This window comes from Aulonocara stuartgranti (assembly GCF_965226115.1).
Source record: "Aulonocara stuartgranti genome assembly, chromosome: 17".
NCBI lineage: Eukaryota > Metazoa > Chordata > Actinopteri > Cichliformes > Cichlidae > Aulonocara > Aulonocara stuartgranti.
The window spans coordinates 38,037,760-38,063,794 of NC_138953.1; the positions used below are offsets into that span (position 1 = coordinate 38,037,760).

Sequence of the window (26,035 nt, forward strand, 5' to 3'; positions counted from 1 at the left end):
ATACAGCATATGGTGAGAGGAGGAGATCGCTTTGATGTGCTCTTGTAATGACTGCAGCAAGAAAAAAAATAGAAGAAGGAGAGAGAATTGCCTGCCTTTTGCTTCATGCGAATCTCTTGAAAGAAATCAAAGCTTTGAAAGTGAGGTTTTCTGTTTTGTGCAGTCCCAGCTCACCCCACCCAACTCATGCTCCTCTGAACTGACTCAGATGCCAACCACTGGCAGCCAAGGATTGACCCAGGAAATTTCAAACTGCTTTGACATGCCGAGGCCGCTGGTGTCACGGCCTTTTGATTCACAGAGGCCGTTTGTCATTTTGCCAAAAAAAAAAAAAAGTGTGAATGCCTTTGGTGATGAAGAATGAGGCTTGATGTTTGAAGGAAGCACTCAGTTGCTCGTAGAACATGAGAAAGTCGCTGTGGGCGGCACTTGTCTTCTGTTCTTGGCGCTACACATTTCACAGACTCTGTTTGGAAAGGGATAGCAGGCTGGGAAGCAGTCATTGAGTGTAACTGTGTTTGACAGCCAGAGACAACAGCAAGCAAGCACAGAACATGTTGAAAAATGAAAATCGAGGTCCATTTAGGAACCTGAAAAAACAAGTTCCATCTCTTTTTTTCTTTTCGTTTTTTCTCAAATGTCTCTAAGCAGCTGTACCCCCCGGAGCTTTATGGCCCTGTCAGTAACGTAAAAAAACAAAAACCTTTCCAGTAATCTAGTGCAGTGTGTCTTGACCTGCTGGGCTGTGGCTAGTGGGTCCCTTTATGACAAAGGGATGAAGTTTTTTAATAAGTGTGCTTCCCAGAGCAGTGCAAGCTAATTTCTCACTGGGGTCCTCGACTAACAGACAGCAGAATTCAGCATGATACTCAAAAAGTAGTTGGTGTCTTAAAACATTTTTATCATTTAGGAGAGGACTTTGACAGTTTAGGTGCAGAATCTTTCTAAACATATTGTTTGCCCGTCATTGGGGGATACACAGGCTACACTTCCTCTGCAAACAATCCTATGTAATCATCCATCACAGCAAGACGGTAACACAACCAACTTTATTCTCTCGAGGTTCATTGCTGTTGTTACTGTCACATCTTTCCTCTTAAAATGACTCAAACTAACGTACATGAAAGTGCAAATGTCCTTTCTTTTCCATAAACTGACACTTACAAAGAGAATTTTGCAAACAGACTATATGTATGCAAGAACATGTCAAGCATCATAACATGAAATTTTTAACAAGGCAAGACAGAAATTAATTTTTTAAAATCTATTTTTTAAATGCATACATGCATAAAACAGTCAATTTCAAAGAGTTCTATATTTTTGTTAATACACCCTTAATTGTGTATTTAATACACAATTGAAAAACTAGCTTACAAATAATGACATTAAACCCTGCTTTTATTTTGTTTTCTATTTTTTTTGGGGGGGGGGGGGGGTTTGCAGTTTTCTAAATGCCTGCGTGGATAATGGAGTGGCACGTGGTGCTGTTTACAGAAAGGCAGACGATGGTTAGAATTAATTTTAAATCTTTAGATTTCACTGGGCAAGCACTGCTGTCCTTGCTTGCTCTGATTGAATGAACACCACTGGTGCAATAGCTCACCCTTTTTGAGGGTCTGATATTGGGTTGGGATAGCAACTCAATATCAGACCCTCAATATTAGATTTCTAATTGAACTAAACTTACAGAGTTCATGGTCTCGGTTACTTTTTCTCCTTTGCTTCCTTTTCCTCTGTTCTTGATTCCAGTGACTAGACCACCAAATTATACACTTTTCTTTCTGTCTGAAATTTTTCTTCATTACTGGTGTCTTAATTGCCATCCTTAATGTTATCATTATTATTATTATTATTATTATTATTATTATTATTATAGAAGAAGATGGAAAAAGAATAACTAAATAAACTTTGTTACTACCCAGGGTTTATTTTTTGGGGCGGGGCTTCATGTGGATACTTTTAAGCACTGATGTTAGGGGTGCAGTTGCTTTGACAGTTTATGTTATTTATTTGAGATGAGTATATTATATATGAATAACAAACACACTAATTGCAACTCACACAATATCTTTACATTATTATATTGTATCATCTGGCTGTAGAAACTCTAGCTGGCACAACATGACCTAACGGCATATTATTTTTAACAGTTAATTGTCCTTGTGCTTTGCTTGTCACTCGGCTGGTTGTGTAACATGATTAGAATTGTAACACCAAAACAATGAACCGGAAGATGCAAAAACTCATTGTAAAGCTGAAAGAAACTGAATAACTGTTCAAAGTGTTTAGTTGGTTTAACTGTAGTGACAACCTTTCCATTGCAGTTATATATTAGTGGTATATTTTTCATTAAAACAGCTTTAAATTAGAATCCAACTTGGGTGTCTACAGCAGGGGAAACAACCTGATGGCTCTTGTGTCTCTTGTCTCAATAGAAAATTGCTGCTAAAACACAGTGTGTCGCTGTGATGAAACATCCATATGTGATTTTAGAACATTTTCAAGAGGAGCAAGTTGCACCAATTCACCCTCAGAGGACAAACACACAAATAGAGTCATTATTCACAAGATTGTTTCATTTTACAAAGCAGAAAGATTATACTCAGAATGGATCAACATGATGATAACAGATGGCATTCTTGTTGTGGAAGGCAAGGTGAGATTAAAAAGAAAGACGGAGTAAGCAGGAGTAATACTGTGGCAGAGCTGCGCATTTCAAAACAACCGACCACTTTTCCTGCTGATTTACATCAAAAAACGACTCATCTGTCTACACTCTGTGATTTTCTCAAATGTGATGGCAGGAGTCATGGCAGGCCTTTTTCAGATGTGCTGAAAACTAACTTTGGCTATTGATTTGATAACTTCAACACCCCTCTGAGGCGATGCGTTTTTAAAGGACCATTGACACTACATGGAAGCTTAAATGACAGCAGAGCGACTGATTAAGCTCGACTTGAACTGCGTTCTCCACAGAGATGTTCCAATTCAGGGAGATGTCTATTTACAGATATTTTAGGATGTGACAGAAAAAGTCTTATCTAAGAAGCTTTTACAATCAATGTAATACAGCTAGATTCACAATTTGTTGTACAAAGAGACACTTTTCATAGTTTTGACCCTGTAAACTACCACAGTGGATTTTAAATCAATCAGTATGGAATGGAAGTGCAGACTTCCAGGTTTGATAATTACATTATTGCAGTGTTTATGTGCATTAACCATTTTTAAGAGGCTCAAAAGTAACTGGACAACTGAATGACTAGCAGTTGCATTGACATACGAGGCCTGTTCCCTTTTAATTTAATGACCACGCAGGAGTAATAAAGTTTATTCAAAGCATTGAATTTGTATTTTATAGCTTTTCACTGTAATTTTAAATATGACATCCATGCAAGTGAGAAGGGCCATCATCAGGCTGGAAAGAGGGATAGTAACAATCTGCTTCTATCATTAAAAGAAGTAATGCACCGGCCTACTAATGACTGAATTACTTCCATGGTTGAGAAAAAGAACTCAACTTCTAAACAAGTCATAGAATAGAATAGAATAGAATTCAACTTTATTGTCATTGCACATGCACAGGTACAGGGCAACGAAATGCAGTTTGCATCCATCCAGAAGTGCTTTAGTGATATAGATATATTACAATATATATTAGCAATAATATAGATATGTGAGTATATTACAGAAATGGGTCTATTATGGTATGTTATAATGTACACGGTATGAAGTATGTTGTGAATATTCTATAACTATAAGTATGTACAGGCTGTAGTGAGTACAAGCTATGTACAGGATATGAACAGGATATAAATATGAAAAACTATACAGAATATGAAATAAATAACTTTACAGAATCTGGGATATACAGCTATACAGAAATGGGAACTATGCAAGTTGTAAACAGTTGTAGGATTAAAAATTATCGAATGTACAGAATGATTATTTACACAGAGCTATACAGTAGTGCAGTTAAGATAAGTGAGGGTGTAGATAGTTTCTACAGAGGCTATATAAAGTGCTAGTGGTTGTGAGTGGTGGTTCAGTCCATGTTATTATTGTGTTTGAGGGTACAGTTGTCCATTGTGGGTGTGTGTATGTTCAGTCCATGAGTTTAACGTGGGTCAGATGTCAGGAGGCAGAGTTCAGGAGTCTGACAGCTGTGGGGAAGAAGCTGTTCCGGTACCTGGTGGTCTTAGTCCGGAGGCTCCTGTGGCGCCTCCCAGAGGGCAGGAGGGTGAAGAGTCCATGTGATGGGTGACTGGGGTCTTTGATGATTTTCCCAGCCCTTTTCAGACACCGCTTCCTGTAGATGTCTTTTATGGCAGGAAGTGGTGCTCCGGCGATGCGCTGGGCAGTTTTCACGACCCTCTGCAACGCCTTCCGGTCCGAGGCAGAGCAGTTCCCGTACCAGACTGTTATACAGTTGGTCAGGATGCTCTCGATGGTGCAGCGATAGAAGTTCACCAGGATGTCTGAGGACAGGTGGTTCTTCCTCAGAGTCCTCAAGAAGAAGAGGCGCTGGTGAGCCTTCTTGACCAGCTTGGAGCAGTTGGTCGTCCAGGTGAGATCCTCGGAGATGTGGACTCCCAGGAACTTGAAGCTGCTCACACGCTCCACAGCCGTCCCCTTAATGTGGATGGGTGGATGTGGGTCAGCATTCCTCCTGTAGTCCACGATGAGCTCCTTGGTCTTCTCGGTGTTAAGCAGCAGGTTGTTTCTGTCGCACCACTCAGCCAGACGATCCACCTCCTCCCTGTAGGCGGCCTCATCGTTGTCACTGATGAGGCCAATCACCGTGGTGTCATCTGCAAACTTAATGATGGTGTTGGAACCATCAGCAGGTCTGCAGTCGTGGGTGAAGAGGGAGTAGAGGAAAGGGCTCATCACACAGCCTTGTGGTACACCGGTGTTCATTGTGATGGTAGATGAGCAGCGGTTATCCAGCCGGACATGTTGGGGGCGGTTGGTCAGGAAGTCCAGTAACCATTTGCAGATGAGGGAACTGATACCCAGGTCTGTCAGTTTCCTGATGAGTTGTGAGGGGTGGATTGTATTGAATGCTGAACTGAAGTCTATAAACAGCATTCTGGCGTAGGTGTTGTTGTTGTCCAGGTGTGAGAGGACAGAGTGCATTGCGATGGAGACTGCATCCTCTGTGCTCCTGTTCCGGCGGTATGCGAATTGGTGGGGGTCCAGGGTGGGGGGGAGACAGGATTTGAAGTGTGCTAGGACCAGTCGCTCTAAGCACTTAGTGATGATGGGGGTGAGTGCTACTGGGCGGTAATCATTGAGGCAAGATGGGTTGGAGTTTTTGGGTATCGGGACGATGGAGGTGGATTTGAAGCAGGCCGGTACCACAGCGTGGGCCAAGGACAGATTGAATATGTCTGTGAGCACTCCTGCAAGCTCCCCAGAACACGCTCTGAGAACACGCCCGGGGATGCCATCAGGGCCTGCAGCCTTGTGGACATTGATCCTGCTCAGCACCGCTCCTACATCGGTGGGGGAGAGAGTCATAGGTTGGTGGTCTGGCGTCATGTCTGCTTTGGTTGTGGTTGTGGGGTTCCCTCGCTCAAAACGAGCATAAAAGTTGTTGAGCTCGTTGAGGAAGGAGACATCAGAGGATGCGGGGGAGGGTTTGGTGGTCCTGTAGTCTGTGATGGTCTGGAGTCCTTGCCACATGCGTCGGGGGTTGGAGTTGGAGAAGTGTTCTTCTACCTTCTTTTTGTAATGGTGTTTGGCTTTTTTGATGCCCTTCTTTAGATTAGCCCTGGCTGTACTGTAGGCGTGTGCATCTCCTGACCTGAAGGCAGTGTTGCGGGCCTTCAGGAGGAGACGAACATCCCGGTTCATCCAAGGCTTCTGGTTGGGGTACATGGTGATCCGTTTCTGGGTGGTGACACTGTCTGTGGTTTTGGAGATGTAATCCAGTACAGATGAGGCGTACTGGTCCAGGTCTGTGTGGGTGAACATATTCCAGTCTGTGTTTTTAAATCTGTCCTGGAGCACTGCGTCTGTCCCCTCTGGCCACACTTTAATTGTCCTCACAGCAGGTTTCACACGTTGGATGAGTGGTGAATACCGTGGTGTGAGGAACACTGCCAGAGAGGTAAGCGTGTTATTGTCAAAGTCTACAATCATGAGATCAAATCATGGAAAAGGAGAGGAACAGTTCATGATCCAAAGCAAACCACATTATATGTCTAGCATGGTGGAGGCAGTGTTATTGCATAAGAAGAACAGGATCACTAGTGTTTATTGTTGATGTGACTGCTGACAGAAGTAGCAGGATAAAATCTCCAATTCTGCTCAAACTCAGAAATTAGATGTTCTGTCAATGTCTCAGTCTCAACAAATGCAAAGAGACCCACAAACAAGCAGCAACACAAGGTGGCTGTAGTAAAGACCTGGCAGAGCATCTCGATTTTGGAAATGCAGCATTCGGTCATGTCCATGGGGTCTGATTGAAAAGATATTCATCCAAGTATTTAAAACAGTCCTTACACTGAAACTCATGGTAGTCTGTCCAATTAGTTTTGAGCCTCTGAAAATGGTGAACTTTGTATAAAAATGACAGTTATTCCTGAACAGTAAATGTAACAATTTTTGTTGTTGTTGTTGATCATTTGTTTTAAAATCCACTGCACATCCTGTGCAAATCTATTCTGTCAACAGTCCCAGAGCAGCTGAATCAGCAAAAACAGCTGCAACACAATTTGAATATAATAAACATTATGAAAGCAGAAGTGTTGTACTGGATTAGATTTACATTAAAAAGTGTAAAAAGTGCTTTGAGTTTAAGGCTAAAATAAACTGTAAAAATCCAGCGAGCTAGTTCAGGCAGGCAACGTGAGCTGTGCTTCGTCATGAACACTAACATGCCTCATCTTCCAAACACCACCTCCCAGCTTTGGTGTTCGAGTTGAGCTGCAGAATCTCCAATCACGTGTCAATTCCACTGCTTCTTTTTTTTTCTCAACCCCACCGCCACCCCAACATCCACCTGTGCTCAGAGTCGGTTTTTTGTTGGGGGCAAGGGAAGGGCGACCAGACAGGAGGAGCTCCAGAGTTGTTGCTACTATAGGAAAATGCTGCCACCGCAAACAGGGAAGACGATGCAGATAAGAGGAGAAAGAGACCTTCCTACACTTCTCTAAATGTATCTGTTATGCTAGGAGATTTTATTATTATTATTATTATTATTATTATTATTATTATTATTATTATTATTTGCAAAAAATAAATTATAGATGACCTGGAATTGTCAGCGAGAAGAGTGTGGCGTTATCCTTAAATCCTTATCCTTATTATTATTTTAATATTGATTATTATTATTATTATTATTATTATTATATTTCACTTTCACACAAGTGTTGTGAGACTTCATGTTATCTTTCATATCAAAACAATTATAAAAAAAACAACTTACAGAACATATTTAGTTTTGTCCGATTTCCCTGTGGCTCCTCTGTTTCCCTCCGATTGCTGGTGTAAGATTAAAGCAACATTAATACAATGAAAGGAGGCTAACAGTCAGAATTCTGGCTGTGTGGCTACTCTTAAATATATCTAATTTTACAAATTACAAGTGAAATGTGTTGCGTAAATTACTTGCAGCCTCATCAGGAGGTTGTGGACTGTTCTGGGCATATACATTTGCACTTTAAAATGACCCCTAGCACTGCAGCTGTATTTTAAAAGTGTGGTTTGGGAAGCAGAGCAGGTTGTCTCCTACTGTACTCCTCCAGTCTGCATGTTAAAGCATCCTTGGGCAGGATACCAAACCTCAACTTCTTCCCAATGCATGTATCCGTGTGTGAGTGCATGAATGTTTCTTATGCTTGCACAGAGTGCTTGATTGGCTTGAATGAGGCTTGTAATGAAAAGTGCTTTGAGTGCTCAGTTAGAGCAGAAAAGTGCTATAGAACTACCAGTTCACTTACTCGAGGCAACGTGGAGCACTAAGCTAAATGTTGTTGCAAGCATGGCAGTTATAACACTAACGTAAGTTTCACATGTGCCCTGCAGTACCGAACTTTTTTAGGCAGAGCTGTGTGTGAAAATGCAAATGTCCAACACATGGTGTTAAACCGACAGCTTCCTCTTACAGTCTGTGTTATGTCCGATTGTGCAAATGTTAGAATAGCATAGACAGTTATCTGTTAGGTAGGCTTCATCTGTCTGTGCTGCTTCCTGTGCACTCTATCCAGGAGGTTCCCTCAGCTAAAGCAGAGTACTTCTAGTAGTATGTGTGTGAATGTAAGAAAGGACATCTGTGAATGGTCTACTTCCCCTGACATTATCATGAGTGCAAACGCCATTTTACCATTTTAATTTAGAAGCTGAAAGAAGAGTCTGCAGGAATTTCCACACAAAAATTCTGCACTTCAGCTAGAGTGGTTTCACTGCAGTCTGCAAAGATAGTGAGTGTCTGCACCGAATTCCACTTTTCCACAGCAAACAGTTGTTAAAACATTTCATCTCTAGACACAAATGGTAACATCATGGTGACACTAGAAGAAAAATCTTTAAAGGTACGTGAAAAATTATTTTTTATGTAGGTTGTTTAACAGAAATGAGAATTTTGTAATCATAAATATACACTGATCATGTAATCTGGTCTTCCAACCAACTGATGCATTCTCATAAATTTAAAAACATAGAAGTAGCTGCCATGTTGAATATAGTAGCCAGGATGAGGATTTCCATTCTGCATAATCATGTTTTATGTACATGTTAAGAAACCAGTCACACGCAGTACATAAATAATTAACTGGTAAAGTGTATTTAGTGTACCTTATATGTTAGCTTTAATTCTGAGGTCACAAAAAGTTATTTCAAACTATATATGACCATTCAACATCTATCTATCGAGCTAAAGTTGGAACCCTCCCATTTCGGGACTGCTGACAACCAGCTGGCTAAACAACAACATCTGGTTATAAGCTAATATTATGCCAGCTAATGTTATGCCTCCGATAAACAGTTTGATTCTAATATCATATTAATTTATTAACTAAGAGTCCAACCTTGTTAAATCCACTTCAAAGAAAGTTGCCGGCTAACAGCAAACAACACCAGCAAAGTTCAGGCTATCACCAACAATTCACCTCACTGTCATCTGACAGACGTTTGCTTTACGGACTCATCTACATAGGCCATCAGGAGGCCATCAGTCCAATAGATGTGGACAGATCCTGACAGGTGAAGTAAACAGCAGACTCAGTCTAGGCTGTCATGAACCCAAGTTGTTTCGTCCTACAGCGGCCACTGTAGCTCGGATTGTGCATTTGAATAAGTAGGGGTAAGAAAACAGAATTGAGTTGACTGCAATCTGCAATTACTGACCTCTACTGGTGACATTTAACACACTTTACCTTTAACATTTTGTGGGATCCACGAATGTTTGTATGAAATTCTGTGCCGGTTTATTCAGAAGAGATAGGGACACAGTTTTAGAAAACATCATATAAAAAAAAATCATAAAATCTCCAAAGTCCAGAAAGGGGACTGCCATGTTTAAGGAGCTGCCATAACACCAGGTGCCCCTCATGATCCAACCCCAAAGAGCTTTGTGTCTCTTCCCAGAGACCTGATAGGTGAATGTGTAAGCCACTACACTGTGGAGCCTTTCAGTCACTGTCACATACAGATGGTTCAAAGACACGTGGCTTTAGTTACACAACCATAGTTTATTACTGATGTCATCACTTACACAGACAACGGAAGTGTCAGCGATACCTACTAAAAGGTGATCAGAAAATCATACTTGAGTAACTAGTTGAAAACAGCTTCAGGACCGCTGCTGTCAGATGCTGTTTAATTTACACTAAACTCTTGTCAAAAATTCGAACTCCCGAGCCATATTCCAAAAAAGATTAATACTAATAATAATAATGATAATAATAAACAATATATTTTAAACTGATAAAAGTGGCTTGAAATGACAGGATGATTTTCAGAGGACCTTCAGACCACACATGGTTTCCTCTTGCTGTCTGGTAACAGCTGGTAGGTTTGACCAGTTGGTGCCATTTTTTTTTAAAGTGCTGGTTTCATGTAACATGTCCTTGTTTTAGCGTTTGGGTTGAATTCCTCTTGATTGTGGCTGTGTATCTCTATGAAAACCACCCCATTTAAATATATTTAACCCATATTAAACTTTTCAAAGTACACTCTGTTAGAGAAGAAAGCCACGATGCATTTTGTGTTCGATATTTGCAATGCTTATACGACATACTGACCTGCTGTTCACCCTGGACAACATGTGATGCAAAAAAACCTGTGAACGAGGTATTACTCTATAAATAACATATAGGCAAAGTTCACCGTTGTATTCTACTACAAGCAGCACAATGTCAGATTAAATCCTGTTGTCCGGTAAGGCTAGTCATACGGAGTCCTTTGAAAAGGAACGCTGAATGATCAGTACTTTTAATGGGATCTGCTCCTCTTTTTGATGTCCATAGAGTTCAGGAAGAAGCATTCAAAGTTTTCCAAAGTTTAACTGCACTCCAGAAGAAAGGATGTCTCTATTTACAGAAAGGTCCTTTGCATTACTCTCTTCTCCTTTGATGATTCCGCGGGCCAGAACTGTTGGTTCAACCTAAATCAGAAGAGAAACCTAATGAAACAAAGTCAGAGCCAGGACAGCTGCAGAATCATCAAAACATCACCTATGAAAGAGTTACAGAACATAACATTATTTTTTATATATATAGACATACAGTATATAATTGTCTGAGGTCACAAGAGGAAAAAAAATGGAACTGCACAGAACTGAAAAGCATAGCCACCAGTTATAAAACTAAACTTTATCAACCGAATGCTCCTGCCTACGCTGATTGACATGTCAAAGATGTTGGCAAAGCAACAACAGAATCAGATGCATTATTCAAATCTCGAAGCCCTGATTTTTCCATTCTTGCTGCTTACTTTTGATGTTTGACACTGTGAGGAAACAGATTTCATCTTCACAAGAAAAATGTTTAAAATGGTCTGAAAGCCCCACAAGAACATCGCTGTGTAGGTTGATTCTGTTCATCTGGAGAAATGCTACGTCCAGATGCATCAAGACATTGCTGTGTAGCTATGACATAACCTGTTATATGATTTATAGGACTAGAACCCTGGCACATTCAGCACCATCCAAGTAACAGCCTCCAGGGTGGAAGTGCCAAAAATTGTAGTACCTACATTGGCCACTTGAGGCAGGCTCTAAAAATGACCCAATCATCATGATTGCTGAACTTGCTAAATGGACACAAGCAAAACATTTTTTTCAAACCTGACAGAAGCTGCTTTTTAACATAGCAACAAAACAGAGAGAAAGCAGGAAGCTTAACAAGCAAGCACAATGCAAACTGCATCTAGACTCAAGAGCAGCAGGGCTGTGTTCTCTATGACGAATCATGCTTCTCCGTCTGGCAATCTGATGAACGAGTCTGGGTTTGGTGGTTGCCAGTCGAATGACCGTTGTGTGACTGCATTGTGCCAAGTGTAAAGTTTGGTGGAGGGGGATTATGGTGTGGGGTTGTTTTTCAGGAGTTGGGCTCGGCCCTTTAGTTCCAGTGAAACAAACTCCTAATGCTTCAGGAACAGTTTGGGGATGGCCCCTTCCTGTTCCAACATGACTGTGCACCAGTGCACAAAAGAATGTCTCCATAAACACATGGATAATCCAGGGGTCTGTACAATTAAGGTTGCAACAAGAGACATAAAAGGTGAAAAAAGAATTAAGCTAACGGTAAATACTGTTTATCAGCATGATGTTATGTCCTTTTGAAATGGCCATCGAAAGGCAAATGTGGATGGACATGTGCTCAAGTGAATTGGGTGGATACCAGTGGCTGAAGCACCTAGTAACTCTTACCACCAAAGTAGATACCCTCAGAAAGAAATCATGCCTGGTTTTCAAAGTAAGAATGGTAACAGTAGCTTTCCACTGCTTCAGAGAGTGGGATTGTTTCTTCTAGACTGGAAAGTTGTTGATGCTAATCTTTGCCATGTGCTAACCGTCTAGCTGGGTTTCTGCAAGAAAACTTGTGAGACTCAGTGACTGAGATCAGCAAGGTCGGGCGAAACATTGCAGCTGAATAATATGGCGACATCCCGTTGCTATGTCGTCCCATCCAGAACAGTCAAATCCTTCCCAAATCAAAAACCCTGGATTAACGGAGATGTTCGCGCGGCACGGAACACCGCCTTTGCCTCCGCGAACACATCGGACTACAAACACGCACATTACCAACTCCGGAAGACGATCAAAGCAGCCAAACGTGAGTACAGGGACAGGGTGGAACAACAGTTTGACAACCCTCGGAGTATGTGGCAGGGACTAAACACGATCACAGACTTTAGAGGGAAAACCAGCACACCGCAGACCACGGCCTCTCTGTGTGAGGATCTAAACGTATTCTACGCTAGATTCGACACAGCGAACACCATGAGACCGGACAGTGTGCGCACCGCGGATGACGTCAGTGCGCACACTGTGTCTGAGGAGGATGTGCGGAAGTGCTTCAGGAAGGTGAACGCACGCAAAGCTACTGGTCCGGACGGGATTCCCGGCCGCGTCCTCAGGTCATGCGCGGCTCAGCTGGCTGGAGTGTTCACGCACATCTTCAACCTTTCCCTCTCTCTGTCTGTAGTCCCAGCCTGCTTCAAAATGGCCACCATCGTCCCTGTACCCAAATCCTCCACCATCTCCTCATTGAACGACTGGCGACCTGTAGCGCTGACCCCCATCGTAAGCAAATGCTTCGAGAAGCTGGTCAGGGACTTCATCTGCTCTGCACTACCCGACTCACTGGACCCTCTACAGTTTGCATACTGCCACAACAGGTCCACTGATGATGCCATAGCCCTGACACTACACACTGCCCTGTCACACCTGGAGAAGAGAGACACGTATGTGAGGATGCTGTTTGTAGATTACAGCTCAGCATTCAATACCATCGTTCCCTCGAAGCTGGACAGGAAACTGCAGGATCTAGGACTGAGCAGCTCCCTCTGCAGCTGGATCCTTAGCTTCCTGTCTGACAGACGCCAGGTGGTCAGACTGGGCAGCATCACCTCATCCCCCATCACACTGAACACTGGTGCTCCACAGGGGTGTGTACTGAGCCCTCTCCTGTACTCACTCTACACCTACGACTGCACAGCCACTAACAGCTCCAACATCATTGTGAAGTTTGCGGACGACACTACAGTGGTGGGTCTTATCACCAACGGTGATGAGACGGCTTACAGGGAGGAGGTCAGCGCCCTGACCCACTGGTGTCAAGACAACCATCTCACCCTCAACGTCGCAAAGACAAAGGAGTTGATAGTGGACTTCCGGAGGTGCAGAGAAGTACACACCCCCATCACCATCAACGGCGCTGCTGTGGAGAGAGTGAGCAGCTTCCGGTTCCTTGGCGTACACCTGGCTGAGGATCTTACGTGGTCAGTACACACAAACAAAACAGTGAAGAAGGCGCAGCAGCGCCTCTTCTTTCTCAGGAGACTGAAAAGATTCGGCATGAGCCCCCGCATCCTCAGGACCTTCTATCACTGTGCCATTGAGAGCATCCTCACTGGATGCATCACCACCTGGTATGGCAACAGCACCGCCTACAACTGCAAAGCTCTCCAGCGAGTAGTGCGGTGCTCTGAACGGATAATTGGAGGTGAGCTTCCCTCCCTCCAAGACATCTACAGGAAGCGGTGCCTGAGGAAAGCGGGGAGGATCATCAAGGACTCCAGTCACCCCAGCATGAACTGTTCAGACTACTTCCATCAGGAAGGAGGTTCTGCAGCATCCGGTCCCGTACCAGCAGACTGAGAGACAGCTTTTTCCATCAGGCCATCAGACTGATGAACACGTCATAGACACCTCAGCTTCACTACTGGAACTTCAACATTATGCACTACACACTGTATATAAATGCCACTTGTTTTGCACATATTCAACTCTGTATATTTTATATATTTTATTATTATTATTATTATTTTATTTTATTTTTTTACTATTTAATTTGTAAAAATGTGTATACACACACACACACACACACACACACACACGTAGGAAAATATTTAGTATACACATCCAGAAATGCATACACTATTATATATTGTACATATATTTATTAGTTTCAGGTTGGCCATTCTTGTATTTTGCTCGTTTGTGTTGTTGTGTTTGCACATCTCTGTTGCTTGTGGGGCTCGCACACAAGAATTTCACTCGCATGTGCTGTGCCAGTGTGCCTGCACATGTGATGTGACAATAAAAAGTGATTTGATTTGATTTGATTTGATTTGCTATAGCTCTAATTGTGTGTCACAGACAGAATAGGTGCCAAGGATTAGGTAGCCGCTCTTCACTTCTGTAAAAACACAGTGTGTGAGACAGAAAGGAGTGGGGAGTTTATCTTCCACCTCCAGCTAGAGAACACAGTCACATTTAATTGCATTCACCTATAGCAATGGATGATTCAGCTTAAGGTAATTAATTAGTGGGCATAAGTGGACAGATATCAGCTAAACAGGTAAAATGCTTTAAGTATTTACATTTTCTTTTAGTCCTGTTTCCTTTATTAACTTCTTTGTTAGTTTTTTTTAGCTTTTTTTTTGTGTAATTAGTTTAAAAATAGGCCAATAAAATGCTTAACAGTAGCCTTATATTAAAAATTAGAAATTATCTTTAAAATATTACCACTGCTTAGGCTGAGCAGTAGTCAAACAATAATAATGCAATCATGTGATAGCTATCTACTATCTAACTGTTAACTGGGGAGTGTCGGACCATCTATAAATGAATTATATTAAGTCTATCTAGTGCTTAGGTCACAGGTTTGGAGCTTATTCCACATACTATAGCGCAAGAGGTGGGTCAAAACGACCCCAACCTCTCACATCCACATCTAAAGCTAATTCACAGCCAACAATTAACCCAACAAGTATTTCTATGGACTTTTTTCAAGGCTTTTTGTCAATTTTTGTCAAACTCCGCTTCAGGTCCCAAAGTCAAATGAACACTGTAGCATCACTGAGAGTTAAAAACTGTCTAAATTCTTTCATCCGTAATAAAATGATCAGCGTTGCTGCTTTACCAGGTGTAACAATTAAGTTTAACATCCAGAGTTAGAAGTTAGCAGGAAGTTAGCTCGCTAGTTTCCACCTAAACATGACATAGCATGTTCTGACGGAGAGATTTCTGAAAAATTCAATCGTACAGCTCTGCTACGTGAAGACAGAAAACTAAACAGCAGTGACGTTTCTAGGTTTACTGAAGTCGGGCTAGCTGGTATATAATGATGTGTTACATGGTGGCTAGCTACCATGTACAGCTACATAATTACATGGTAAGGTTTTGAAAACTGAGCTTTAAAATGAACAGTGGTAATAAAAAGCGAGAGAGGCCGGCAGTGATCACTGAATGTTTTTAGGGGCTTGTTCAGATTGAATAGATTAAGAAAGAAAACATTAAAAATGTTAAAAGCACAACAGCCTTAATAAACGCAGAGTAATTTGGACTCGGAAGCAGGGTTCATGCTTCATCACTTAAAGTTGACCTTGAAGACCGTGATGGATGTAAGGTAAAATTTAGTAGTAGTTTTGCCTAGCATGACCCCCTTCTACACCCCTCAGAATTTATTCAAAAATTTTCAGGCTATCATGTTTACATACAGAATGACAGGCATGCAAATCCTACCAAAAACATAACCTCCTTGGTGGAGGTAATAACATTTGGTCTAAAATCCCTTTACCTACTTGTGCTATGAAATGTGAAAACTCTTTAAATTATTCCTGTACAATAAATGAGCATAAGGTCTGTGTGCTTTTTATGCATTTACTATATAATGAAAGATTAAACTGGTAGGACTAAAAAACTGGTCTGTATAGAGCCAGAGATTTTCAAGGCTATATGAGAGCTACAATATAATCACCACAACATTCAAACTGAGTGTAGTGCACACTGGACCAAGTTGGCTGGTATTCCCCTTTCATGAAGAAGAGCAAGCATTTAACATAACATTAGATGTAGTGGTGGTGTAGTGGGCAGTATGGTGGTTAGCACTGTTGCAGCAAGAAGGTCCTGAGTTCAATTCCACCATCAGGCCGGGGTCTATCTGTGTGGAGTTTGCATGTTCTCCCCGTGTTTGCGTGGGTTCCCTCCGGGTACTCCGGCTTCCTCCCACCGTCCAAAGACATGCAGTTTGTGGGGATAGGTTAATTGATTAATCCAAATTGCCCATAGGAGTGAATGTGAGTGTGAATGGTTGTCTGTCTCTGTGTGTTAGCCCTGCGACAGACTGGTGACCTGCGCAGGGTGTACCCCGCCTCTTGCCCTATGACAGCTGGGATAGGCTCCAGCAACCCTGAGAAGCAGATGGATGGATGGATGAGATGTAGTGTTATATAAAAATACTGGATACTTGCTGCAGTTGTTAGTAGCAGTTGGCAGCCACTTCTGCCAGTGGTTCAAAACTCTGTGCAGCAACTCCTGCTGATGTGAAACACATCTGGAGCTCTTTCAGATTAGTCTTCTTCCTGTTCCTAAAAACTAACAGCCTTTTGTATCTGCATAAATTGTTATCACAGTGCTGTACATACAGTGCAACATGAGGAAATAAGATGCTGGTGGGTTGTTTCCGAGTTCTCCGCTGTGACATACTGCAAAGACCTCCATTCTCCTTGAGATTAAATTGCCTGTCATGAAGCTCGGCAGCTGACTGGCAGCTCCTCTGCTCCTCTAAAAGTACATTCTGGAAAAGACTCGAGGAGCCTAGCATAACAACCTTCATAACGACGTCCCCTATCAATTCCAACCGCCTGTCAGGCGCCACGTAGGTTTGACGAACTGAAGGAAGCCATTGGCGGACTTGTAAGGCCCCCATTATTGATGCTGAACTTCTGACAGGAAACAGACAGCTCTGACAGCCTGGTTAGATTAATTCACAAATGGTCTGTTTGATGAAGAATTGGGCAGAGCAGCATGGCGATGCATAGTTTTATTTTAATCATCCACAATTATGCAGGAAAGGAAAACAATCCAAGAACCATCAGGCCACCACTTGACAAGAAAACCAGCATAATCACATCAAGCAGAGAGTGAAGAGTTTCCATAAGTTCAGGTGGTTGCACCACTTTGCTGGTCGCTGAACAAGCTTGAGATAAATTCTTCCCTCTTTTTTATAGAGCCATTTATATTCAGGGCTGTCATTGTGATTAATGTGGTACTAATTTGAGAATAATTTCAGGCTGAAATGACAAAGAGCAAAGTCATTTCTTATCAGGAGAGAAACTGTCTTCAGAGATGGATCTACGCTGCGTTTCAACTCAGGAGGTGGATCATTACCAGGATTTGAGTGTCTCAAACACCGCCGAAAATCCTAAGAGGAAAAACCAAGTCTTCCCTGAGTATTGTGTTAATTTAATTGGTGGCTGGCAAGAGCTAATTTAACTGGCAAAAGCTTCATTTCTATTCAGCTCATGAAGAAAGGCTGGCTCAAAGTCTTAACACAGCAGGTACAGGGCTCATGTTTGTGTCATTTAGCTGTGTAATTGGAACACTGCAGTGTCCTTTCCTGCAATATGTTTTGTGTTCTAACTACCATGACCGGGGTTTTCGCAGGATGGCCATTTTAAAGATGAACAGGGAGTGATTTTAATGTGTGAATCAGCCTGTAAAATCAGCAGAAACTGAAAGTGGTGGCACCACAGAGCCACCTTTCTCCAAATTAAGTTTCACGCTCTGGACTATTGGGCAATTTCTGCCACAAATCAAAACTCGTAGTCACTGTTCTTCTGGGAAATTTATAGGTGTGGTGCTACTCTGCGCTTATTTAAATGGTAGAAGCATAGCAGATTAGTATCAAGGATGTAGCAGGGTGGGAGAAGAAGAAAACTTTCAGTATTCACTTTTCAAGGCGTTAATGATATTAAAACCTGGATTGCAACACAGGTAAGGAAAAAACAGGCTCTTATCAGGGGGGGGAGGATTGTACCTCAGGGTGGGCTCCGTTTGTATCCAACTCTGTGCAGCTGATGTCTTTAAAAATCTTGTTGTCCTCTTAAAAATTTACATTTAAATTTTGAAGCAGCAATATTTAAAAAACAAAAAAGGGTTAGGAATGGCTTGCATTTTCAGCCACAGCTGAAAAAAAAGTCACATAGTTAAAAGTGTTAGAGCACAGAAATGATGAGCTCTTTTCAAAACAGTGTTTGCAGCTAACCAAAGATCAGTGAGTGAAAACAAGTATTGATCTGCAGCTCAGCTCTCACAGTTACATTGTTTGCTTTGTAGTTATTGGTCCCGCTAGTTATTATTATCATTCCTTACACAATGATGTAGCTCAGGGTTTTAAGATTTCAAGGACTCGGGGTGACGTTCATGACTGTCATAGCAATTTTTCACGCTCTGAAATGTAATGGCTCTGAAATCTAAGCAGGCCTCGAAGTTTCACTTAAAAAAAACATCACTTTATCTCAGTGGCAGCATAGCAATGGAAATATCAGCATATAACGATTCACTGTGTTTTACTCTTTATCATAGTCAGATCCACAGGCAAAAACAAATAGGCTCAAGCACTCTGACAATATTATGGTATATGCCTGGTATATCAGGATATTTAGAAATCCCCAAATCATTTGAAATACCATCAAAACTACAGACCTTCTGCTTTCTATTAAGGTCATGTGATGTATTGTAGTGTAGTCTACTTCAAAGCATGCAGCTTTTTAGCACCAGCAGCTGAGACCCAAAGATGGTGACTGTGAGAGATCGAGGGCAATGCTGAGTGATCAGTTTAAAGAAATGTCTCTGCCTCTCTCTGTATGGGAGCATTAGTTATTTCCTGATGATAAAGGTGAGCTAGCTGATATATTCCCACTTTTAATTTCTTCCAATTAAAAGAGCAGTTTAGTGCCATGAGTTTCTCCCAGAAGAATGCAAGGCAAAGGGTGCTTTTATTATACCAGAAAAAGCTCTTTCCAGTGCAAATGACTATGTCGAGTCGTGAAAAAGAAAGTTTTCACATGACTGTGTGCAGTCCTGTAAAAAACTAAGTCCTCCCTATCATTTAGCAGCTTGTAGAACCACCTTTAGCAGTAATAGCTTGAAGTAACTGTTTCCTGTATGGTTTCATGAGCCTCTCACATCATTGTGGGAGGCTCTTCTTTACAGTGTTGCTTCATTTCATTGAGGTTTGCATCCATTCATTTATGTACAACTCTCTGAAGGTTCCACCACAGCATTTCAGTCAGTTTTAGCCAAGCTTTACTCACATTTTGCTCTAAAATATTTTGGTATACAGAGCAGAACATGGCCCATTAAATCACAGCAAGCTGTCCAAGACAACGAGCACAAATCATAACAGCACCACCACCGTGCTCGATAGTTCATATGAGGTGTTTGTGCTGATATGCAGTGTTTGGTTTACACCAGATGTGCCGCTGTGCATTATGGGCAAACAGCTGCACTTTGGTCTCGTCTGTTCAAAGGACATTGATGCAGAGGTCTTGTGGTTTGTTCAAACATAAGCTGTGCTGCCATGTTCTTTTTAGAGACAAGAGGCTTTCTCCTGGCAACACTTCCAAACAAGCCATGCTCATTAAATCTTTTCCTAATTGTACTGTCATTAAATAAACCTTTAATATGCTAACTCAGAGTCTGAGATGTTGCTGTTTCTCTAAACACTGCACAGTCTGACCTTGGTGTGAATTTGCTGGTGTGTCCACTCCTCGGACGATTGGAGCATTCACATCCACGTTAATAGACCAACAAGGTACCAAATATGGTTCTGTTATAGAGGTCCTCACACTTGCAGATGATCAATTAATCAAGTGCATTTAATTAACATCACCTGGCTGGTACTTGTACTCTTAATTCCTATGGAAGCAGTAAAGGTGGACTTTTTCCCCCCAACTTTATCAAATCCTGCAGGTAACATGGCACTATTCTCCATACGCACATCCACTGAACAACAGAGCAAAGAGATGGTGTCCTACTTCTACCCTGAGCTGAAAGTAATGTAGTCTATACCTTAAGAAGAGAAGTGAATTACCATTAACTCAATCCATAAATGAGTGATCATAAGCAGACGGATGATAGATGAACAAATAAAGGAGTCTAAAAGTACTGTACAATAACATTTGCCTGAGCATATCCTAGGAGCAATCCAGAAGGTGTTTATTTCTCTTTCTTTTACTTTCTCTGCCATTTTTCTACAATAACTTACAATCAGTGTCATTTGGTAGATTACATGACAAAAGTCCTACAACGACTTCAAGAACAAAACACAAATCTCCCAGAGTAATGATTCTCCTCAGCGTGAGATGCTGTAGACTTTTTCATCTGTTCAAATTGAATCGTGAATCGAGTATGTGGAGGATGAGCAGAGGTTTAAAAATATAAAATTATAAGAGAACTATAAACAGTGTAATAAAAAAGCGGCACTAGCCCACATTAGAGGTTTTTTTTCCCTCTCATCCCTGCGGTATAACGCATCGCAGGCAGCGCAGGTTACTGCTGTCACCTTTGAGGATGTCTGTGTTTATCTGTATAAAAGATACAGTTTAAACTGTTACCTCTTGCTGCCATTTGGGGCTCTAAATGTGCAAAAGTCATTGTTGCGTCTCAGCATATTTACATGTCAGACACTGTTTTTCTTGCTGAGACGTGCTCCAAACCGACTCTATTCCCCACTGGGTTCCGAGCTTTGTGGTAGCCCGTCGCTGCGTGGTTTATATTTTGAACTCTCGAGGTGCTTCTGGGGTGCATTCGATGCATTTATGATACAACCATACAGGTCAGAATAGCTGAGTTCCTAGTTTATGTTGTGCTGTTTTCCCGAAAAGCTAAGCAAAGGTGAAGAAGAAAGCGTGACCCCCCGCTGCTTTAAGCAGCCTGCAGAAAGATCTGAAACTTAAGAAACTTGTTTCTCTGACTGAGTTCAAAGGTGTGCAAGATAAATCCGCTGGGAAATGCTGATGCTTTGAACAGGTTGTTGTTGTGTGTTTGGATCATAAACCTCTTCTCATTCAACTCTCTAGTGTGGTTACGTTACTGGGAGAGATGTACTTAATAATATAATTTGACTATAACGTAAAAATGAGCCATCTTTGAAAATTCTTTATGTTCAAAATGAAAGTGAGGATTCTAATGAATTGAGACGAGTAAATGTTTGAAACATCAAATATAATAAGGAGAACAATAACAGATTTATCACCTGGACGCCGCTGTGAAGCATCTGACGTTACCAAAGCTGGTCTCTGTCAGCAGAAATCTGTCAAACAACAAAAGAAAATACAGTCACCACGTGATAATTACCTCAATCTGTTCCCAGATATCACTCATCTCAGAAGCCTGGACCACTAAAAGCAAAAAATGATTACAAAGATGTATGTATATATATAATATAAAATAATCCCATTTTGAGGTCTCAACAAATCCCTTAATCAATAGCCCCAGGCTCCAGGCTCCCGGCTCCCGGCAGGTGTGGTGCAGGCAGTTTAAATAATTAAGTACATGGAGAGAGGCAGAACTGAAGTCTACGGGTCATCATAACACAGTGAAGGATACGGGCATCACGTTACAACGTTAAAAGCAGGTAATTGGAGTGAGTAATTGGCCAGTTTGGGTGCTTGAAGTGGCCTGAAAGTGCTAAGGAGACATGGCAGCCCATTGATTACAGGCCCCAGGGGGTCCAAGCACCGACTGCAAACATCAGTTTTTAGGTAAAGGCAGAAGAGACGACGGTAATAGAAGCCGCAGCCTGTTGACCTTGTAGAGCTGAAGTGGGTTAGGTCAGATTCAACAGGTTTGGATGTGGCACCAGTGAAGACTTGTGGGTTAACCTTACCTTAGTGGTTTTGATCTTGTTTCCTGTAGCACAGCTCCAACCTTTCAGATCAGGAAGAACTTTGCATTCCTCCCCATCAAGGCACGGATGCATCTGACACCACCACTTCTGTTCCACTATTGACGCTAACAAAAAGACATAAAGGTCAAAGAACAAATAGGTGGAAATCTCTTTGTTCACAGTATTATGGTTAGGAAATACTGATAAAGGACTAGACTGTCGTGCTTATTTCTTTTTTTCACTTTTGAATGATAAAGTTGGTTTAGCTGCTAATCCAGAGCTCATTTCACATTTCACTGACATTGTGTCCCTGCAGATTTGCTAACTTAGCATACTGTTTTAAAAAAGAGTAGTTAATATATTTATAGATGGATATAATCAACAATCCCACTAAAAGTCAAACACAAACAGGTAACAAATAACCAGGAACAAGATGGCTGTAATGGATTATGAGTGTAAGGCAAACTCTTCTCTTAATTTATTTTGCATTTATAAAGATTTGCCACTGCACACACTCTTCAGATGTTCATGGTTGGTTATCTTTCTGTTGACAAAGACCTCAGTCACACACAGACCTGTTGGGCCATTTGTCAACCACTAGCTCGCAGTGGTTTTGTTGATTAGTCAGACAGTTGGTTTAACATGTCAAAATAAGGTAAAAAAAAATGCTTGTAATAAATCCACGGCAGACTCGCCACATTTCCATCATTTTCAGCATACTTTATTATTATTTCACACACTCAGCTGCAGCTCTCCCGCTGCCAGCTGCACACATCACCCACAACAACCACACACTCAGGACCCAGTACTATTTATGCAGGGCGGTGTGATGAGCTGCATCGGCTTCTCCTGCAGCCGTGTCACAAACATGTCTGTCACAATGTACTCAAAAACCTAAAGTAGGTGATTCTTTGTTGAATATTGCTAACTAATAAAGAAGAAAACCATGTTTACCATCACACATTTAGAATTCATAAATGTTTTGTTTTTATATTAAAAGTCATTTGCATTTTATTTTGCAATTTCATTTCGACACCGTTTTTGTTTAGGTCTCAAGAACATTTCCACACAACGTTATGAGCCTGAGATGAAGCTTCCCATCGGATATAAATCAAATCATCATACCTGTCTCTCAGCAAGCCATGTCACCTTCCGACAGCTGTCTTAAATGATGTAAGATTTGCTTTTTGACTGGCAACACTCACCTCTATTTCAGGTATTCAAACAATCTTGTGACAAATCTGATCCACGTGTAAGGGTGGGACAGGAACTACGAACAGATGTGACTTCAGTCATGTAAATGGAAATCACTGAGTTGCATTGAGAACACCAACTCATCTGCCTCTGCAACAGTGAGCATTAAACCGCTAATGCTGAGTTCTACAAGACATTATTTAAATTTGGCTTATTACAGAGGTCATTATCCACGTTCCACAACCCCCTTCACTGCTGTTAGTGTACTTCCTAATGAAGAGAATGGGTATTATAATCCACATATACCGCTGGAGCCTCACTCCATTAAATTGCAGAGAATGGAGAAGTTATGACATGAGGGAATCAATTTGAATTACACAGCTGGGGTTATGGCAGCAGTGTGGTGTAAAAAGTGCATCAGGTCAACTGCAAGCAGATGGTGGTTGTGTAACAGCAGCTATTAAAAAGCCACAAAGGTTTCTCATGAAATGAAATGGGAGTATTGATGAACAAACATACCAAAAGTGTATGGGATACATCTCACTTAACAGGTAATGATGCCGTGAAGGCACGAGGGCAGCTCAGAGTGAAAACATCTGGGAAAAAGAATTAAAGTTATGCTTTATTTTTCCTTGATTGTTTTAGTGTAGCCATAAAAATGCCTTTGAATCAATGCACTGACCTTGGGTTTATACTCATAAATGATCACACTGGAGACACGCAGATCTGACTTCAAATCCTTTAATTTTCACAAAAATCGAGTGCACCTTATAATCCGGTGCGTCTTTTGTAGGAATTCTGGATGTGATTACTGATCTCGAACTGCTTTTATGATGTACACGGCGCTCAAAATCTGTCAAAAAATGTTTTAGTATGACTTTGGTAAGATACGAAGCTGCACCGCTTGATGGATTGTCGGAGCACTATGGCTACCATAGTCAGGAGCCTCGCGGAGTAATCTGGGTCCAAAACTGGCAACACAGTGAACACCAGCAAGCACTGCAGACACTGCAAAGCCTTGATAATCGCCCATTATCAGATTATCAAGGCAAAGATGTAAAAGCCTGTTTTGTTAAGTGGCTATATAACAATATGGTAGTACAAAATCCATTCAGTAAAGTTTTCGGGTATCTTTTGTAGCTGCCTCTCTAAAATTACACCTTCAGATCTCTTCAAGTTTTCTCAGATGTCTGCAGGTTCATTTATCTTCATATAAAGTGGAGATTGTCTCACACTGAGTGCAGCTAAAGGTAATCCCTGGTTGAGGAAGAAAGAATAATTAAAAGGTTAAGTGCTGATCATTCTTCTCTGAGATCACCCATGGAGCTTTAAACTGAGGCCAGTGGCTCACAGCTCTAATTTGCAGAAAATGTCAATACTAAAATGTCAAGGAATAGGTCAAACACGACTGGGTCCAGAGTTTAGCCAGAAATCCGTGCTTTTCAAACCAAAGAGAAGCAGCCACTTCAGCTGACACATTAGCATGCTAAGAGACCTTCTGGGTCATCGACTTTACAGTCTGCATTGGACAGCGTCACATTCATTTATCAGTCACTTTAAAAACCCTTCAGGAGAGTCTCTGCAAAGCCCTGGGGTTTCATCAGGACACCTCAAACTGTGAGAATATTTCAATGAGTTTTAATTACACGTTCATTGTGTATTCCACAGGATGTATCAAGCACAGAAGCAGTTACAAAGTGTTTTGAGGATTTTGAGCTTTAGTTGAATAAAACGAGTCATAACTATGCCATCTTAGGCGTTGGGAAGCTGATATAACTGTGTGTCTGTCTTCTTCATTTTATAAATGGACTACAAAAACAGAACAATGTCTAAAACGTATTGAAAAAAGGGGATATGTGTTGGTTCATTTCTCTGTGCTGTGACTGATAAGAAATTGTACTCTTTTAGCATATTCCTTCAATACTAGACTTGGTACTGTATGTACTGGCATTTATCACTGACCTGAGCAAGTCTCCCTCAAAATCTGTGGGATGGAGTATCAGCAAAAAAAAAAAAAAAAAAGGTGAACACTGCCAATGAAATATTGGGTTACTGGAACATACCATCTACGCACGATGGGGCAGCTCTGGTGGTGCCTGCCACTTGTCCGGGAAAGCAGGAGCACTTCACAGTTTGCGACCGCTCCTCAATTTTGTTCTTGTTGCAGCAGCGGTGCAACGCCACCACCTCGCAGGTGCCAGTTCGAACATGGTGGGCTGCTGGGGAAATGATAGAAAAAGTCAGTGCTCATTGAATGATTCACTGTAGTTTGAACACTCATTTGAAGCTGCACTACTGGCCTTGGATTGAATCCCAAGATAATATCTCTCTTTGGTCTTTCATCTGTGGGAACGATTAGCCTGAAAGCAAAAAGGCCACTAATTTCCTTAAAAGAGCTCATTTATCACAGGCTTCTCTCGTTATGTGAACAGTACCAGTCTATAAATTTGTATGATTCACAAGTGACAGCTTTAACAAGAAGCAAAGGCCAACATATGCTATATAATTTGCATATCATATAGTGACCCCAGATTCAGCTTTCTAAGGCAGGCTTTCTGCTTTGTGAAGTAACCCTAATGTGTTAGGCTCCAGTTAAACAGTTACATTTCAACTCATATATATATATATATATATATATATATATATATATCAAATATATAGGATTTAAGATCTTAGAAGACCACTAAAATTGTTATTGTTCTCTTTACTGCTGTGTTTTTCAGATTGGCTAACCAGCAGGGTATTAGCTGGTTAGCTGACCTGTATGTAGATTTGGCTGTTGCTTCTTCTATTCACTCAACCAGTTTCTAGGAAAAAGTATTTTAATGAGGTGGCATCTTTCTTTGGTGTCAGTTTTTCAACAGCTCCGAGTGAATCACTGGCAGCCCCGGTGTCTGGTTTAGTAGAGAAGGGGATTGTTAACTTGCTAGCATTTATCAAATATCCTAGCTTGGCAGGGGCTGACGTGGTGGCTATACTAGACGTGTTTC

The 26,035-nt window shown here is 41.4% G+C and overlaps 1 protein-coding gene across 1 annotated transcript in view; it reads right to left on the reverse strand.

Annotated features, from left to right (window-relative positions):
• Nucleotides 1-9,705: 9,705 nt before the first annotated feature.
• LOC309692564 (chemokine-like protein TAFA-2) overlaps nucleotides 9,706-26,035 on the reverse strand; it is a 68,634-nt gene continuing 52,304 nt past the window's right edge. The window contains exons 4-7 of the mRNA XM_082511182.1: nucleotides 25,109-25,264; nucleotides 21,852-21,976; nucleotides 21,219-21,275; nucleotides 9,706-10,612 (exon numbers count right to left, since the gene is read on the reverse strand). Coding sequence (XP_082367308.1) covers nucleotides 21,246-21,275; nucleotides 21,852-21,976; nucleotides 25,109-25,264 — 311 coding nt within the window. The 3' untranslated portion in view covers nucleotides 9,706-10,612; nucleotides 21,219-21,245. The remainder of the gene's footprint in view (nucleotides 10,613-21,218; nucleotides 21,276-21,851; nucleotides 21,977-25,108; nucleotides 25,265-26,035) is intronic.